Raw genomic sequence first — 19,205 nt, 5'->3', positions numbered from 1 at the left:
CTTTATTACGTACACCAGTACATCTGCTCATTAATGTAAGTACCTAATCAGCCAGTCATACGGCAGCAACTCAATGCAGAAAAGCATGCAGACATGGTCAAGAGGTTGAGTTGTTGTTCAGACCAAACATTAGAATAGGGAAGAATTGTGATTAAAGTGACTTTGACCTTTGAATGATTGTTGGTGGTTTGATTACCTCAGAAATTGCTGATCTCTTGAGATTTTCACACACAACAGTCTCTAGAGTTTACGGAGAATGGTGCCAAAAACAAAAAAAAAACAATCTAGGAAGCAGCAGTTCTGTGGGCAAAAATAGCTTGTGAATGAGAGAGATCAGAGGAGAATGGCCAAACAAGCTGACTGGAAGGCGACAGTAACTTAAATAACCACTCATTACAACAGTGGTGTGAAAAGAGCATCTCTGAAAGCACAACACATTGAACCTTCAAGGAGATAGGCTACAGCAACAGAAGACCATGAACACACATTTAATGGCACCTTTATAAGGTACCTCAGAATCAAGTAGCCACTGAGTATATGTAAGTGATCTTCTGCTGCTGCCTGCTTAAGGAATGACTTGGATCCTCTCCAGTCTGCCTATCGTCATAATAGTGCAACAGTAGATGCCATTTCATTGTCTCTTCACTGAACCCCGGTATATCTGCATAGTGAAAATGCATATATCAGGATGCTCTTCATTGATTATAGCTCTGCAATCAATACTATTGTTCTCTCAAAGCTAATTACTACACTCCAAGACCTAGGCCTCAATACCTCCTTGTGCAGCTGGACCCTCGATTTCCTCACTTGCATACCTCGGTTAGTTTAGATTGGCATCAAAATCTCCTCCACAATCACCATCAGCATGGCTGCACCACAAGGTTGTGTGCTTAGCCCACTACTCTACTCACTTTACACCTACCGCTGTGAGTCTAAAGGCTGATTTACACTTGTGCGTACTAGCTTGCGCCGTAGCCTACACAAGTGGGCTACGCTGTTGTGAGCATTTATACTTGTGCGTTGGTGTGTCTGCATCTCTCTGCAATTCACCGCCAAAACGCTAGTTGGTGTTGGGGTTTCTATGCCACCATGTTGAAACTCAACAGGAAGAGACTCAAACTTCAAACAATGGCAACTGAAACTGAAAGAGGGTGAATTTTCTGTGTTTGTCCGGCCATTGAGAGACATGGACAAGGAAATGCATTTCAAATATTTTTGGATATCGGCAGGTAGATTTGACGATTTGGTTCATCGTCTCCAACCACTTATTTTGCATCACTGTACGCACAGTATACTCAGAGACTGGCAATCACCATTTGAGTTTTAGCTTCAGGTGGAAGTCAACAGGCTGTAGCAGCTAGCTACAAACTGACATCAAGGACAGGGTCCTCCATAATTTCGGAGGTCTGTAAAGCCTTTTGGAAAGCATTGCAGCCAGAGTTCCTTCCCTGCCCTTCAGTCGCCCAATGGGAAGCTATTGCAACGTAGGAGGAAATGCGATGCTACCAAGCGGACCAATCACAGTTATTTGGTCTGCGTCGCCGCGACACGTAGTTACGTTTTGGGAAAGGTGCACGTTAGGCTACAGTGTAGGGTTCACGTAGAGTAGAGTGTAGGGTACGCGGCTATGCCGTACCTACGGCGTACATTTGATGCACAAGTATAAATCAGCCTTAAGTACAGCTCCGATAACATACTTAAGTTTCCTGATGACATCACTGTTGTTGGCTGAATCAAAGATGCTGATAAATTAGCTTATAGGAGGGAGATAAGCGTTCTAGCTGAATGGTACCACAGCAATTAAAGAGCTGATTATTGACTTCGAGAGGGGAAAATGGAAGTCCGTGACTCAGTCCTCATCAGGGGATCAGAGGTGGAGAGGGTCAGTAACTTTAAGTTCCTTGATATTATCATTTCAGAGGATCAGTCCTGGATTCAGCACTGAAATACCATTACAGAGAAGGCATGCCTAGTCTCTACTTTTTTAGAAGTTTGTGAGGATTGGCAAGTCATCTAAAACTTTGACAAACTTCTATTGATGAGCAGTCGAGAGTATACTGACTGGTTGCATCATTGTCTAGCGTGCAAACACCAATGCCCTTGAAGGGAAAGGCCAACAAAAGGTAGTGGATACAGACCAGTCCATCACAGGTAAAGCCCTCCCCATTAGTGAGCGCATTTACAAGCGGCACTGTCGCAGGAAAGCAGCATCCGTCATCACTGAGCTCTGCCACCCAGGTCTCACTGCTGCCATCAGGAAGGAGGTACAGGAGCCTCATGTCCCACATGACTGGGTTCAAGAACAATTATTACCCCTCAACCATCAGTTTCTTGAACCAAAGGGTCTAATGTCACTCACCCCAACACTGAACTAACTCCACAACCCAGGACAACTTATGGACTCTCGTTAAGAACTCATTTAAATGAGGAATTAAATGCTTCATGTGACTTTCAGCATTTTTTGCATCTAATGACTGTTAACAATTAAACTATTATATACAACTGTCTTAGCAGCAAATGAAATCAACAAAGTATTTTTTCACAATTCAATAGTGTTCCCCTTTCCATAAGACAAAATTAAAATATTGTGGTTTATGAAATCCGAAATACAAATAGAAAATGCTTTAGTGACTGCGTCAAGAAGCAATAAGTAAGGGGAAAAAGCAGTTAATCTCTCAGGGAAGTATATCATCAGAATTCTCCCACTCGCTGAAACAAAATTACTCAAGATTAATTGAACAAGTATAAAGATTTTAATGAATCTACAGCTACTCCTCAAATAATTTTGAAAAGCATTTCTACGGAAATTGCTGGAGCTAAAGTGGAAGGGTGAAAAGCCAGAGGTTGTGGTCCATGTAGGTACCAATGACATGGGTAGGACGGGTGTTGAGGTTCTGCATAGGGAGTTCAGGGAGTTAGGTGCTAAATTAAAGTTCAGAGTTCAAAGTAAAATTTATGATCAGAGTACATACATGTCACCACATACAGCCCTGAGATTCTTTTCTGCGGGCATACTTAACAAACTTATGGAATGGTAATTGTAAACAGGATCTGTAAACCCGGGTTGTGATCACAGGTTTCCTACCCGTGCCATGTACTAGTGAGGCCAGAACTGGAAAGATTATACAGTTTAACATGTGACTAAGTGTAGGAGGGAGGGCATAAGATTTTTGGATCATTGCGCTCTTTTCCAAGGAAAGTGGGACCTGTACAGAAGGCATGGTTTGCATCTGATCTGGAGGGGGATACTATTTTATAGAGAATTGTGCGAGAATCAAAAAAAATCCAGTGAGCGACAGTCTGTGGGTAAAAATGCATTGTTAATAAGATAGATCAGAGCAGAATGGTCAGTCTACTTTAAGCTTACAGGAAGACTACAGTAACTCAAATAACCACGCATGACAACAATAGTATGCAGAAGAGCATCTCTGAATGCACAGCACAATGAACTTTGAAGTGGATGGGCTACAGCACAGAAGGCCACCAACATGAACTCAAGTGTCAACTTTTCTAGGTACAGGAGGTACCTAATAATGTGGCCACTGAGTGTAGATCAAAGTATTTAAGAACCAACATGACTTGGGCCAAGGAGTCATTTATTGAAAGCTACTACTTTTCCACACAATACTGGATTAGCCAAATATATGTGAATCAGAAGATGCAAAACAGCTCCATTTGAGAGGTAGTCTAGACCACTTAATAATACATTTCCTGTTAGTTTTATTTAAAAAATTTTCCCTAACATAGTTAGTTTTAGGGTTTTGATTACCCTTTCTGATAACTGGGATTCTGAGTTTCCATCAGTCTGAGATTTCAGATGCATTAACGTTAATATAGTACATTTCTGATTTAAGTTTTTTAAAGAAGTTTCTATTCTATTGAACTGAAATCTGCAGTACTCAATGACTGGACACACCAATAGAACATCAGGGATGTCCTTCTTCAAAGAATATCAGAAATGTCCTCCTTTTTCGAAGAACAGGTTTTCTCTTCCTCCACCATTGAAGCCGCTCTTGTCCGCGTCTCCTCTATTTCAGCAACATCTGCGCTCACCCCATTTTCCCGCCGCCTTAACCAGGATAGGGTTCCTCTTGTCCTTACCTACCACCCCATGAGCCTCCGCATCCAACACATCATCCTCCGCAACTCGGCCATTTCCAAAGGGATCCTACCACTGAGCATACATTTACCTCTCTCCAACCCCCACCTCCAACACCTTCCGCTTTCCGCAGGGATCGTTGCCTCCATGACTCCCTTGTTCATTCTTCCCTCTTCACTAATCTCCCTGCTGGCACATCCCTACAAGTGGCCCAAGTGCTACACCTGCCCATTCACCTCCTCCCCCATCTCCATTCGGAGACCCAAACAATCCTTCCAGGTGTGGCAACACTTCACCTGCGAGGGACCTGGGGTCGTTTATAGTGTCCGGTGCTCCCGATGCAGCGTCCTCTACAAAGGGAGACCATTGTAAATCCAAAGAGTTCTGTTGAGCGCCTCCACTCCATCCAATAAAGTGGAACTTCCAGGTAGCCAAACATTTTCATTCGATTTTCCATTCAAGTTCCGCTATGTCAGTCCGTGACCTGGTCGTGTGCCAAGATGAGGCCACCCTCAGGATGGAGGAGCAATAATTTATAGTCCGTCTGGGTAGCATCCAAACTGATGACATGAATATCAATTTCTCCTTCCAGTAAAAAAAATTACCCCCTCCCCTCCTCATATTCCCTACTCGGTCCTCTTAACTCTTCTCACCTGACTATCACCTCCCCTGGGTTCCTATCTCCCATTGTCTACTCTCCTCTCCTATCAGATTCCTTCCTCTCACAAACAAGAGAAAGTCTGCAGATGCTGGAAATCCAAGCAAAACACACAAATGCTGGAGACCTCAGCAGGCCAGGCAGCATCTATGGAAAAAGTACAGACGATATTTCAGGCTGATTCCCTTCTTCATGACTTCATCTCCAGCATTCTACCTTTCCCACACACCTGGCTTCACATTCTAGCGATCCTCATCCCACACCCTCACCGTTCCCCCCCCCCACCCACTTTTTATCCTGGCGTCTTCTCCTTTCTTTTCCAGTCCTGAATCGTCGACTATTTATTTGTTTCCATAGATGCTGCCTGACCAGTCGAGTCCTCCAGCATTTTGTGTTTGTTGCAAAAGAAACAAAGAACTGTAACCTTCACAGTCATGTGAATTGTTGGTCTTATTGTGAAATAGGGGACTGTAAGGAACTGGGGCTATTCTGGCCTGACTCCACATTCAATTCCATTTTCCAACAGGAATTACAAGAGGCGGAATCCTGTAGCTACTGTATTTGGGTTTCCTAGCCCAGTACCAACACACCACCAACGAGATCACTCAGCTCAGCTCGGGAACTTTTCATTCTGTATAGCTCCGTCTCCCAACAACAAAGTTGACGTTGAAATACTTCATTCATGCGGGTTTGTAAATATAGACGTGTAAAACAAATTATATCTTCATATCGGATTTCACCATCCCGAATTTTTTTTAAAAATCAACATTTTAATACGCAAACTAAAAACGTCTTTCTAAGTCAGATTCAGGGCAGATTTGTATTTTACATCCTCGAGATCTCGGATTCCACGTGAGTAAACCAGACAGCGAGATTTGTTGTAGTTTCTTTGATCCCGAGACTAAAAGTCCTTTGGGATCAAATAAAACAAGGCAAAGAAATCTGTACAATTGTTTCATTTTATCTCCAGCTTTTCAAATAGATTGACCCACTCTCATCGCATTTCCCTGTGATTTCCCATAAAAAAGATCCAGGTGAGGAGAGTGTCTGGCACCGATGAAACGATACCCCTCTAAGGTAAAGCACCTGGAACCATGCCGACAATTTCTGGTAACGTGGATCCAACGCACTTCGACCATTTTAGTTTGAATGACTGGTTTCCCCTGTTAAAAATAGCAAAGAACGGAATTAATTTGCATTCATAAATTATTAATTCGCATTCCATCCTTCTGTTGTCAGTGAAATCAGGCGATGTGTTTGCCAAAGGTTTTGTCGCATCTAACTTATTTCCCTATGCGCTGTATACTGCTAATTTCCCCATCTTCCATTTTAAATACCAAGTTTTACTTAAAGCACATCAGTTCACAGATTACCATGATGCTTGCAAATATCAGTCCTGGCACCTCCCAGGAACCGTCTCACTCTGTCTGCAATGAACCACGCTACACTTTGCTTTCATTTTATTGATATATTGCGATATAGAGATCCTCTAATTGTCTGTTTGAACAGTGTCCCGTGCCATGTGGGGATCAAGCTGGGGACTATGGCCAAGAGGCGGAGCGCAAACCCTTGAAGGCGGCACCTCGCTGGGATTTGTAAACAGGATTGGTGAAGGAATATAGCGGGTCGAGCCTATAAGGATCCACCTACCAGAGTTTAAGCGAAAGATTTTTTTTTCCGCTCAGAAAACAGCGAGCCAAAGACGAATGGGAGGTGGGCAACGTTTCTGGAGTGCTTTAGTATTTGAAAACTGCACGTCCCAGACATTTTACCGGGGTGGATTTTTTTGCAATTGTGCCATTGTTTCCGACTGAAAGACGTGCTTGCAGATGGAAAACTGGTTGCAACCCTCAGCCTGAAGTTTAGTAACCGAGCGCCATGAATCGGGCTATTTTACACCGAGAAATGAAGACTCCTGCCCTCCGTCCCTCATTGTCCGGAGTTTGAGGTTCAGGACACCAGAAAAAGGGGAACGAATGAAAAAGAAAGTTACGTGCCAGTAGGGAACTCGTCAAGTGAACTGATACTTTAATCAAACTTTTATCGTTTTCTTCGTCTGTAAAACTACTTTTGCAATTCACTTTGTGAACCGTGTGGTTCTCCTTGCGCAAGTTTCGGTAATGGGGGCTGTTCGGTTTGGAACATTGCTTTTCTTCCTTGCGAACAGTCTACTCGGTGCTTGCGCCGGTTCGGGGGAATATTGCCACGGCTGGTCGGACAGTAACGGTAGCTGGCATGCGGGGTTCCAGTGTCCGGAGAGATACGACGGTCAGGAAGCCACCTTGTGTTGCGGATCCTGTGGTCTCAGGTATTGCTGCTCTCTCCTGGACAACCGACTGGACCAGGGCGTTTGCAGCAACGACAACAGTGCGCACCAAGAACCGGGCTCCCAGGGAAAGTCGGTATCAGGTAAGAGCACTTTCTGCTGATAGCATCTTCTCTTGCAACCCTCTCCACGAATGAATTAGAGCATCTTTAGAGATGCTTTACTAACGCGACACAGAATCCACACCAACTTAACTGCAGTAAAAGTCGAATCCTCGGAGTACGTGGGCTAACATCACGATAATCGGCCAGGGTCCTACAGCCTCCGATTTGGTCTATATGATACGGTTGGCTAGCCGATTACAGTTGTTCATTACCATATGCCTTTGTTGCAAGTGGGAAATAAATCAGCCTCTCTTTGCTGCATTGGAGACCATTAGGCCCACTGTGTTTCTGTTAGGTAGTAGGTCCACCTATCCATTTTTTCTCAATCTCTGCTTTTCTCTCAGATTACGCCACTTTAACGTACTCGCTTTAAGGAGAGTTTGTTTGAAGTATTGCTTCTGGGAGTCATAATAGAGTTAAATGACACAATGCATGGTCTTTGCTATGGCCATGCCAACCCATCAACACTAGACCCATTTTCCAGCATTATCCCACGAATCAATTATAGGACCATTTGATGGCTGCGGTTCAGGTATGGTTAATTTAACTCTGATCTGAGCTGATCGTGGTGATTCAAGTACTTGTCTAGCTGCTTAGGAGACTATGGACTCTAAAAGCAGCATCGTGTATATATATATTTTAAGTATCTTGGATATGCTTGTGTGCATATATCCTTTCCCGAAGATGTTAAAATCCATCCTGGGGCATCGCTTTATTGTAAGTACTTTCAATTGGTCATTGGTCACGTGTGAGTGTTGGCGGTGAAGGAACTGCAGTGCCCAATCTCCGACTGGTTACAGTGTGGAAGCCACATGCACTACCTTAATGGAAATGCACTCCAGATACTTCCACTTCCCTACCTTCTCCATATAGTCATGATTTCATTTTTCCTTTCAGTTGCTAATGCAGCTCTTTTGAATTCCCAATTGAATATGGCTTTATCACTACACCTGGCAATGCGTAATCCCTCATCAATTTGAAAAAAAATTCCCCATGTTGGCTTTAATTCTTTTGTCATTCACTTTCTATATATCCTCCAGTTCTTGACCAGTTGGAATAGTTTATAGAATAAGATTCTATTACCATCTGACAACCATGTGCAAGTAGCATTTAGGATTGGAAATGTTGGAAGGTTTTCTCTTATCTGGAAGGTTTTCTCTTATCTAGTTGAATCTGGCCATGTTGAAATTCCAGCTTTTGTCCAAGAAATGATCAGTTAATTTGTTCCAATCTTTGATTAATCACAAGACCAATTGATAGCTATGGTTCAGACATAGTGAATACCTGAAATTTAGATAGGGGTAAGATAATTTTCAATTTAATTTGTTCCCCATTCTTTGCTAATTATCTTTCTTACAAGTATAGTATCATGTGCAAGTATAATACGATCAATCAATCTCATGGTGTTATCTGACTGGTGTTGCCTCCTACAATCCTACTCCCTATATTGTGTTATTTTCTTCTTTGCTATGAACTTCCACTCTGTACTGTTATAATCTGTGGCTCCATTGACATTTTTAATAAAGCTTTTCATGTTGCATCTGCCATCTATGTGGAAGAATGCCCCTCTTTGAGAGGAAACTAAACATCTCCATTGAGAACCCTCCATCTATGCTTCTTTGTTCTCAAGGCACCAACCAGTGGAAACTATCTCGTACTACGTATCCCCCTTAAAAAAATTTTCAGAACTTTGAAAAAATTTCTGATTTTTCTCGTAGCCTTTACAGTGAAAAAACTAATTCATTCACATCATATGATCCTGCTGACTCTAAAATGAATCATTTCTATAGCTCAAATATAATGACTTAGTGTTATTTTTCTACTGTTATTGATATTAAAAAAAATATTTAATATCTTAAAGTGACAAAAAGTATATAGCAGCCTGTTTTTGGTTTTGCCAAGATATTCAACAAGTGCTGGAGAAAGTATACAGAGTATATTTGTGCCTGTGTATATATATCTTTATATGAATAACTTCCATTGACCAAGTGGCTAACAGGACACTCCCCTAGACCCAAAACAAACTCTCTTTCTGCCAAGTGGAGATTACATTAGAAGAAAATGAAACTAGGTTCTTGGACCCTCCAAAAGTATGTTTATAGTTGCTTGTGGATATTAGTTATAAAGTTCAATAACAATTGGACTCCATGGAGTAGTTTTTAACCTAATTATTGAAATGACTGTATTAAAAAGAATTGCCCACTAATCTTTTCCCTTTGTAGAACTGCTGCAGGATTCATTCCATAGGTGTCAGTTACCATTCTTTCTTACCCACTTTTTGACATTTTGTGCTTAATTTCACAGGATATTTACTGATGAGCCATTTGTCAGTGCTGGTGGGTGGGCTGGCTTCACAAATATGTACCTTTATCACTGACATCTATAACTAAACATGTTCCAGTAGGTGTCACTCGATGCAGAAAGATGAATATAATGATAAGCTTGCACCAATTCAGATTCATTTTTTGTTCATTTACCCCAGAGTGTAATGAGATAACTTGGTCAGGTGAAGCTCATATGAGATGGTTATCAAGTTCCTTATCAAAGTCTAACTATGGTATGTGCATGGTTCCCCTTGTCCACAGCACATGTTAGTTCTTCAAAGATCTCCAATAAAGTGGTCAAATATCTTTTAGGATGTTGAGCACCTAGTTGCAAGCTTCCTCCCCATTCCCATCCTGACTACCTGTCCTCGGCCTTCCCTGCTGCCAGGGTGCAACCACAGAAACTAGAGTAACAGCACTGCATATTCCTCCTGGTAGTCCACAGTCCAATCATCGAATTCTCCAATTTCTGTTTCTATTCTCTATTCCTTTCTCCTTGTGATCAAGGTATTCCTTTCTCATTCAGATCCTCTGTAGCCCGTTTCATTCTCCTCCCCCACCTGGTTCTGTCTGCTTATCATCCAGATGGTCGTCTTCCACCCCCCCCCCCACTGGTTGGGCACGTGGCCAAGTGGTTAAGGCGTTCGTCTAGCGATCTGAAGGTCGCTGGTTCGAGCCTCAGCTGTGGTAGCATGTTTGTGTTCTTGAACAAGGTACTTAATCACATTGCTCTAGTCTGTGCAACAAGGTTGCTGAAGTGGTGCCCCACACAGACTTCCAATCACGCCTTGTAAGGCATGAAAATGCCCGACGCAGGCCTCTCATGGTCTGAGTCGACATTCCCTCCCCTCCCCTCCCCATGGTTTTCATCTGCCCAGCATCTCTCTTATCCGATTCCATTCACAACTGTCCTTATTAAATTTCATAATCTGCAGCCCTTTGTTCTCTCCACTTGTCACCTCTGGGCTTCTGTCACTGTCTCCACCCTTCCCACCCACCCCCCCCTGCCTCATTCTGCCCATTAGTCCCTCCAAATGCTGCACCTATACTGGCTCTCCCCTTTAAACCCCCACTGCCGATCCTGGATCTGCATGTCCTGTTCCCTCCACAGATGCTGGCTGACCTGATGAATTCCTCCAGCACTTTGTTATTTGCACCATCTTTACATTGCCTGATCACCTTGTATTTTTCTGTGTCCTGCAATCATAACTTTAATAATAATTTCTGACATTTTCCGTTAAGCAGATGTTAAGCTTGCCAACATATGCTGACCTTGCTCTCAGTCATTGAATTGAACAGCACACTTAGGCAACTTGCTTTTGATACTACTGCTACTGTGGGGGAAAGGGTTCTTACTATCAAAATTCAAAGTCAAATTTATTATCAAGAGTACATGCATGTCACCACATAAACCCTGAGATTATATTTTTGTGGGCATACTTAGCAATTCTGTAGAACAGTAACTATGCAGGATTAGTGGACAGCAACCTGTGCAAATGCAGATATAAAAGGAGAATGAAATACCAAGATAAAAGACCTTAAAAGTAAGGCCATCAGTTTTGGGAACACCAGAAATAGAATGAGTGTAGTTATCTCCTTTTGTTCAAGAGCCTAATGATTGAGGGGTAGCAACTGTTCCTGAACTTGAGTCCTGAGATGCTTGTACCTTCTTCCTGATGGCAGCATTAAAAAAAGAATATGGCCCTAGGTGGTGAGGGTCTTTGATGATGGATGCTGCTTTTGTTTTGCTATGTACCATATCAATAGCTCCAGCAATTTTATATCCCTCTATCAGGTTACCCCTCAGCGTCTTTCTCTCCAGGGAAAACAAACCCAGCCATGACTCACTTCCATAACTCAAGTCTTCCAATCAAATTCATGTACTGGTGAATCCCCTTAGCACATATCCTCCACACAGTATGGTGCACATAATACTCCCAAGTGTAGTTTGATGAGAGTTTTTGTATCATAAAATCCCAATTTTCACATTCTATATCTGGACCAATAAAGAAAAGCAGGCCACATGCCTTCACTGTCTACGTACCTTTGTTGCTAGTCTAAAGAAACTATGGACATTATCTGTAAGGTCCCTTTGTTCATCACCATTCTTTAGTGCTCTACCATTACTGTATATGACTTACACATAGTTGACTTCCCAGAATTATCACTTCGCACTGCTATATCCTGCTGTAGCCTTATACAACCTTTGTCGCTATCCACATGCCATGAATATTTGTGTATTCCATATGGTTACTAATCATACCTCCTGTTTGGCTGAGGGTGTAATAATAACAACCTCTCACTGAATGTCAACAAAACCAAGGAACTGATTGTCGAGGGAAACCAGAAGTCCATGAGCGGGTAATCATCAGAAGGTCAGAAACTTTAAATTCATGGACATCACTAACTCAGAGGACGTGTGCTGGACTCATCATGTTAATAATAATTGTGAAGAAAGGACAGCAATGTCTCTACTTCCTCAGGAGTTTGCAAAGATTCGGCATGTCATCAAAAACCTTGGCAAAAGTCTATGGATGTGTGGTGGAAAGTGTGCTGACAGGCATTATTATGGTCTGGTATGGGAGCACTAAAGCCTTTGAGCAGAAAATCTACAAAAGGTAGTGGATTCGGCCCAGTACAGCATGGGTAAAACCCTACGAACCATTGAGCACATCTACATGAAACTTTGGTGTAGAAAAGAAGCGTGCATCATGAAAGATCCTCACCACCCAGGCCGTGCTCTCTTCTTGCTGCTCCCTTCAGGTAGAAGGTACAGGTGCCTCAGGACTCGCACCACCAAGTTCAAGAACAGTTCCTACCCCTCAACCATCAGGTTTTTGAACAAAAGGGGACAGCTGCACCTATTTGACTCTTTATCTTGTTGTTTCATGCTCGTTATTTATTGCTATTTATTATCTGCATTTGCACAATTTGTTTACAGTTCCTGTTTACAATTACTGTTCTATAGATTTGCTAAGTGCCTGTTGAAAAAGAATCTTGAGGTTTTCAGTGGTGGCATGTAGATACACTGATAATAATTTTTACTTTGAACTTTATGTTAATTTACTATTTACTTAGAGATACAGCATGGTAACAGGCCCTTCCTGCTCATGAGCTCGTGCCACTAATTACATCCACATGACCGATTAACCTGTACGTCTTCAGAGTGTGGAAACTGGAGAATCCGGTGCAAACCCACACAGTCACAGGGAAACGTATAAACTCCTTACAGACAGTGACAGAACTGAACCAAGTTCACTGGCGTAGTAAAAATGTTACATGAACTGCTATGCCACCGTGCCAATCAAAACGAGGGCTAACCAGAGCTGTGGATACTGCTTTGAAGTAAATAATACGGAGATGGATTCAACACATTGGGAAAAATATGGAGTGTAGTTTTTGTATTGTTTCATGTAGCACCATGGTCCTGAAAAACATTGTCTCGTTTTTACTGTGTACTGTACCAGCAGTTATGGTTGAAATGACAATAAAAAGTGACTTGACTAAAGTAAAAGGGAGGGAGAGCATAGGAGAGGATCCTGAAGTCTCCAGAATGAAAAAAGGATGGAAAGCTTAGAATGACATCGGATTTTAACTTCAAGTAATGTGCAGACAAACTTAAGGAGAGAGATGGTGTATAGAGGACTAAAAGTGTTGTACAGCATTTGAATGCAAAGAGTATGTAAAACAAGATAGGTGAGCTTATAGCACTGTTAGAAATTGGTAAGTGTGACATTGTAAATATCACAGAGTCACAGCTGAAAGAAGATCACAGTTGGGAGCAGAACATCCAAACATACACATCCTATCAAAAAGACAGGCTATTGGGCAGTGGGGTTGGGGTGGCTGTGTTGGTTAAAAAGTGAAATCAAATCCTTAGCAATGTGTAACATAGGATCAGTTGTAGATTTCTTGTGGGTGAAGTAAAGAAACTACAAGGATAAAAATACCCTATCTTTCGATTCAGTCATCTGGTTTGTACCCAGTGTGTGGGGTACAAGTTACAACAGACTATAGAAAAGATGTATGAAAAGCAATTTACAGTGATTACGGGGGACTTCTGTACACAGATCAAAGGAAAAAAATTAGCTGGTAACTGGATCTCCAGAGAAAGAATTTATAGAATGTCTGAGTTGGCTTTTAGAAGATCCTGTGGTGAACTAGGTTTGATTAAGGAGCTTAAGATAAAGGAACTCTTCGGAGTCAGTTATCACAACTAGTCTCCATGCAATTTGATAAGGAGAAGCTAAGATCACATGTAGTTCAATAGTTCCATTTAATATCAGAGAAATGTATGCAATATACAACCTTAAATTCCGGTTCTTTGCAGACATCCATGAAAGCGGGAGTACACCAAAGAATGAGTGAAAAATGTTAGAATCCCAAATCCCACCTACTTTCTTCCCTCCCCCACACCCCACACACACAAGCAGCAGCAAAGCAATGAACCTCCCCCTGCGCCAATTGCTTCAGCAAACAAAAAGCATCAGCCCCCTCCACCCACCAAGCAACTAATAGCAAAGCCCCCAAGAAAGACCATGACCTGCAGTACAAGAAAATCATCATTCAGCCCAGAATTCAACATCACAGGCTCTCTCCCTCTCTCCCCAATAAAGGGACAGAGAGGTGTCACACTTCCACAGCGAGATGAGAGACATAACAGAACAACCGGCTGATTTGTGATGATAAAATCTACCATGTCACCTTTTTTTTCCCCCGAGTTCTCTGAGTTGAGAATCGGCAACCAACTCTTCCCCCACCAACGAGAGAAAGAGAGCGCGTGATTTGCCGAGTACAGACTCCCCCAACAGCCAATCCACTGTTGCTGATGTTCTGCTTTCCCCCGTGACACTTGTGTCAGTGGCACCAGCAGAGTCAATTCATCGACAGGACTGCAAAGTCTCGGAACCCTGAAGGTGCTCTCTTCTTCTCGGCTGCATCCTTGGGAGATCGAAAAGCAGCTGGTCATGACCCCCCACTGCCATGTCCCACCACTGCAAAGATCCAAAGTCTGAGTGTAACTCTAGTTCAGGGTCTCCTACAGAACCCCATCCAACTTGCAAAGGAAAAAGAGAGGCATTAAGGGTAGATATTAAGCTGGTTCTGCAGATGAGCTTGAAGGAGTCGCTGTTCAGCTCCGTCAAGACTTCACCCCGTAATGTATTGGTATTACATTTGAGTGAGGCGTGAGAAAGAGGTTTTCCAAAATTGATGGAAGGGGACCATAGTGGAGCAATGATGGCTGGAGTCTCTAGGAGTAATCTGGAAGATGCAGGATCATTTCATCCCAAGGGAGAAGAAACATTCTAAAGGGAGGATGAGGCAACTATCGCTGACAACAGAAGTCAAGGAAAGTGTAGAAGCAAAAGAGAAGGCAGACAATATTGCAAAAATTAGTGAGAAGCTAAGAGATTGGAACGTTTTTAAAAACCAACAGAAGGCAACTATAAAAAGCTATAAAGTGAGATAACATGAAATATGGATGTAAGCTAGCCAATAATATAAAAGGGGATACCAAAGAGGCAAGAGTGGATGCCAAAAATCTTGAGTACTACATACAAAATGCTGCAGGAACACAGCAGGTCAGGCAGCATCTATGCAGGGAAATGAATAGTTGATGCTATGGGCCTTGACCCTTCATCAGGACTGCTGCGATTTACAGGTCCTGATGAAGGATCTTGGCCTGTAATGTTGACTCTTCATTTCCCTCCAGAGATGAGGGGAGAAATGTTTTAGCCAGAAGATGGTGAATCTGTGGAATTCATTGTGACATATTGCTTTGGAGGCCAAGTTAAATGGTATATTTAAAGTGGAAGTTGATATGTCCTTGATAGGCAAGGGTGTCAAAGACTATGGGGAGAAAGCAAGAGAATGGGGGAATGGAGTTGAAAGGGAAAATAAATCCGATTGAATGGCAGAGCAGACTTGATGGGCTGAATGGTCTATTATACTCCTGTGTGTAATGTTCTTGTATTCATATTCATGTGACAGCTGTATTTTTAAAAAGGAATAAATCTTCAATTTCATGGGATCATGTTTGAGTGACAAAAATGGTGCGGATAGAGTATTGGAATTTGAAATTCTGAATGATCATTGCCTTCTTCGTCTAAATGAAGATAATTGAACAACACACACAAAATGCTAGAGGAACTCAGCAGGCCAGGCAGCATCTATGGAAAAGAGTACAGTCGACGTTTTGGGCCAAGACCGTTCATCAGGACTTGAGGGAGAAAAAGATGAGGAGTCAGAATAAGAAAGTGGTGAGAGAGGAGGAAGAAACACAAGGTGATGGGTGAAACAAGGAGAGGGGAGGGGAGGGGTGAAGGAAAGAGCTGGGAAGTTGATTAGTGAAAGAGCTACAGGGCTGGAGAAGGGGAAATCTGATTGGAGAGGACAGATCCATGAAAGAAAGAAGAGTGAGGTGATGGGCAGGTAAGGAGGTAAGGTGAGAGAGGGAAATAGGAATGAGGAATGGTGAAGGTGGGGGGGCTTTACCGGAAGTTTGAGCAATTGTTTTGAACATGTGGCAAGGGCTGGCAACAAAATTAATAAGACCAACAGGCTCATGCTGTTTACCAATATATGAATTGTGGATTATATGAATAAATTCAGCATTTTTTCTTTAAGAAATGCACTTCTATCATTAACTTTGCATAACCAGTTCTAGGAAGTTGGCGCATTATTGAAGGCGATATAGTTGCCCTCTTTCCATGAATCGAAACTAATTAAACACACTACACCCTTATCCATTTCACTCCCACAACTTTTAACTGTCATATGTGAAGAATACTCTTTTAATCTCTGATACAAAAAATCAAATGTTGAAAGTTTAGTTTTTCTTTATCAGAATTTAATTATTAGAATATTTTTATTAAATACGATTTTTCAATGTTTTTTCTTTTTCTTTATTTCTTTCACCTCCTCCATCCAATCCTTTCCATTTCCTTGTGTTATTTGTTTCACAGTCCCTATATCTGACTTTTTAAAGACTGTTTTACCAGTACTCTGATCCCGTGTGCTGATTTTTTTCATTTCATTTGCAATTAAGTGTCAGAAAGTGATGGAATCATAGAACGTTAGAGAATGTTAAAGGTGATTTAAGTAGCTGATTAATCTAATAACCAATACCTCTTTAGATGTGGGAGGAAATTGGAGAAAACTTGCATCGTCACAGAGAAACTTTGGACTGGTACATTAGGATTAAAACCAGGTTACTCGTGCTATGAGGCAGGAATTTCTATAATTGTGTCTATGCCATACCCAAGTTATCAGTTGTCAGTTAATAAAACTTAAGTGAAACTTAGGGAATTTTTATGATACATAATGCTTGTCCTTGTTTGTTACGTATGCTTGCAAATGATTTATAAAACTGACATTGTTTTCTCCTTTTTATTTCAGATTTGGTTATTGTTCTTTTTTGCTTTACATGTGTAACTTGCTGTTTGAATTGCGTCTTGGCGCAGTCCATCGGGTTGCAGGCACTCCTTTTGTTCTGCATTAGCACAATAGTGCTTCCTTTTTGTTATTAAATCCCTAGGTGACATTGACCTGAAATGGTAACACAGTTTCTCCACAATGGTACAAATCAGGTAGCGAGTAATTTTGTAATTTTGTTTTTAAAGAACTTTAAGGTCTTCCCACAATTTCTGCCCCTGTTGCGTTAGATGCAAATGCAGTAATCACTGCCTGCGCGGTATTCCAGTGATTCAAGTGAGGTTAGTGGAATGTTATTGCGGAGAATGTACATTTGCTGGTATTTCATATGTTTAACAGCTGTTACTAAGGTTGCAATTCTACCCTCTTTCTTACTATAGCAAAATGTCTTGTGCTCCATGGTAACTTATTTTTAATGTTTCCTTTGCAGTTCCTATGTACTTGCCGTTCCTCATCGTTGGTTCCATTTTTGTAGCCTTCGTCATAGTTGGTTCATTCATTGCAATTTGCTGCTGCAGATGCTTAAAGCCTAAGCCAGAAGAGAACCAGCAGGATGCCCCCACCCAGAGCCGGTTACTGGAGCCCATTCCTCCAACTGGTATCAGAACACCTTCCCGCCACTCTACCTCCAGCACCACAACAACGTCAACTAGAAGTTCTATGGGACGACAGAACAACATCTGTTCCATGGGCACAGATGGTATCAACCTCTACATGAACATGCCTACTAATTTCCCAGTTGTGGGATGTCATCAGGCTCAACAATTCCTGCCTTCCCAATCCACAGGAAATCCTTTTCTACCAGCACAATACCTCAGCTATGGCATTCCACCAGATCATACACTGGTAATGGCTCCCGCATATGTGGATAGACAAGCATATGGACAACAACCTAATAATCCTTATTCACATGGGCCATTAAATGCTGACCAGATAATATACCCTGCTGTGACTCTGTAACATTCATCAACCAAAGGAACTTGACTTGTCTTCATGGAACCTTAAACATCATATTTTGTGTTAATAGATATTGAAAAATTTAGTCAAAGACAATAATTTTTAAAATGTAATATTTCTTCATTATAACCTTGCTGTAACATGTGAACTTTTGGTACTGGTCTGCTGTTCCCCTCTCACTGGAGTAAGTGAATCACTACAGTGTGATTTGCTCCAAACCTGTCCATTGAAATTCATTGATTTGACAAGAAAAGTTAGGAATATAAAGTAAAAAATTAAATGTTATTGCCATCATGATTGTTACTAATATTAGTGATTAGAAGAAATTTGCATCTTTCAGTGATGCTGTCAATTCATTAAACCAGCAGGTAGAAGTTTCCCATCGATTGCTTGTGCTAAACATGCATGCATCATAACAAGTGTGCAATGAACGCTGCTTCTGAAATTTGGTAGCATTGAAATCAATGGAGCCAAATTTTGGAAATGAAAGCCAGTGCCTGAACCAACTAAGGATGAACTTTGGACCCACAATTTTGTGAATGACCTAGTATGTTTGATCAGTGCAATATCTCTTGGAATGCAAAATCTTAGTTAATCAACATCCTTCCTTTTGTTTTATGGAAGTGACCTCTTCTGTAAAGATATTAAAGAGGAGCATCTGTAGACTTCTCAGACTGAATGCAAACTGCAAGGTACAAAACTGTACAGAAAGATTCCAATTTTAGGTCATTGAACTGAGTTGGAGTTTAACAATTGGTATTTTCAGAGCTCTGACATACCACTACAGAACTATAGGTTTGCATATATGCAGAATATTTGTAAATACATTTGTGTATATTGTGTGGAAAAATATTTTTCTGGAAGATAACCCTTATATATTTGCTTCTAAGCACAAATGCTTTTAATTGCTCATCGGGTTCCTTTGTTCTTAAAGTATTATACAATTTTTGTGAAGGACAGTTTTGTTTGTACATTTTCTCAGGTTGTAAATAAAAAGTGAACAACTGGCATTGTTATTTCCTCAGGTCACAAAATGTCACAAACATGAAAGGCAGGGAGTGTTCAGTGATAGTCTGAAGAGCACTTCACTGAATGGATCTTCAGAGGCTATCTGGGAAAGACAATGAAGCGGCAAGGGAATAGGTTAAGCAGGAAAGATTTAAAATGAATTTGTAAGATGCTGAAAGTTCCAATGTGAATGGAGGATTGCAGTAAAGAGTGGTGGGGAAGGAAAAATGTGGAGGATGGTAACATCTAAAAGATCAAGAGTAGGTGAAGTGTTAGTGCTTGACTGACTAAAGGT

The 19,205-nt window shown here is 41.5% G+C and overlaps 1 protein-coding gene across 1 annotated transcript; it reads left to right on the top strand.

Annotated features, from left to right (window-relative positions):
- Window positions 1-6,464: 6,464 nt before the first annotated feature.
- shisa2a (shisa family member 2a) lies at window positions 6,465-18,906 on the top strand. The gene is made up of 2 exons (XM_063061412.1): window positions 6,465-7,166; window positions 17,376-18,906. Exons 1-2 carry the CDS (start codon window positions 6,878-6,880, stop codon window positions 17,903-17,905), a joined length of 819 nt encoding a protein of 272 aa, XP_062917482.1. The 5' UTR covers window positions 6,465-6,877; the 3' UTR covers window positions 17,906-18,906.
- Window positions 18,907-19,205: the final 299 nt, after the last annotated feature.

This window comes from Mobula hypostoma, chromosome 10, assembly GCF_963921235.1.
Source record: "Mobula hypostoma chromosome 10, sMobHyp1.1, whole genome shotgun sequence".
NCBI lineage: Eukaryota > Metazoa > Chordata > Chondrichthyes > Myliobatiformes > Myliobatidae > Mobula > Mobula hypostoma.
The sequence above is the reverse complement of the archived record's forward strand: the minus strand, read 5'-3'. Positions and strand labels throughout refer to the sequence as shown.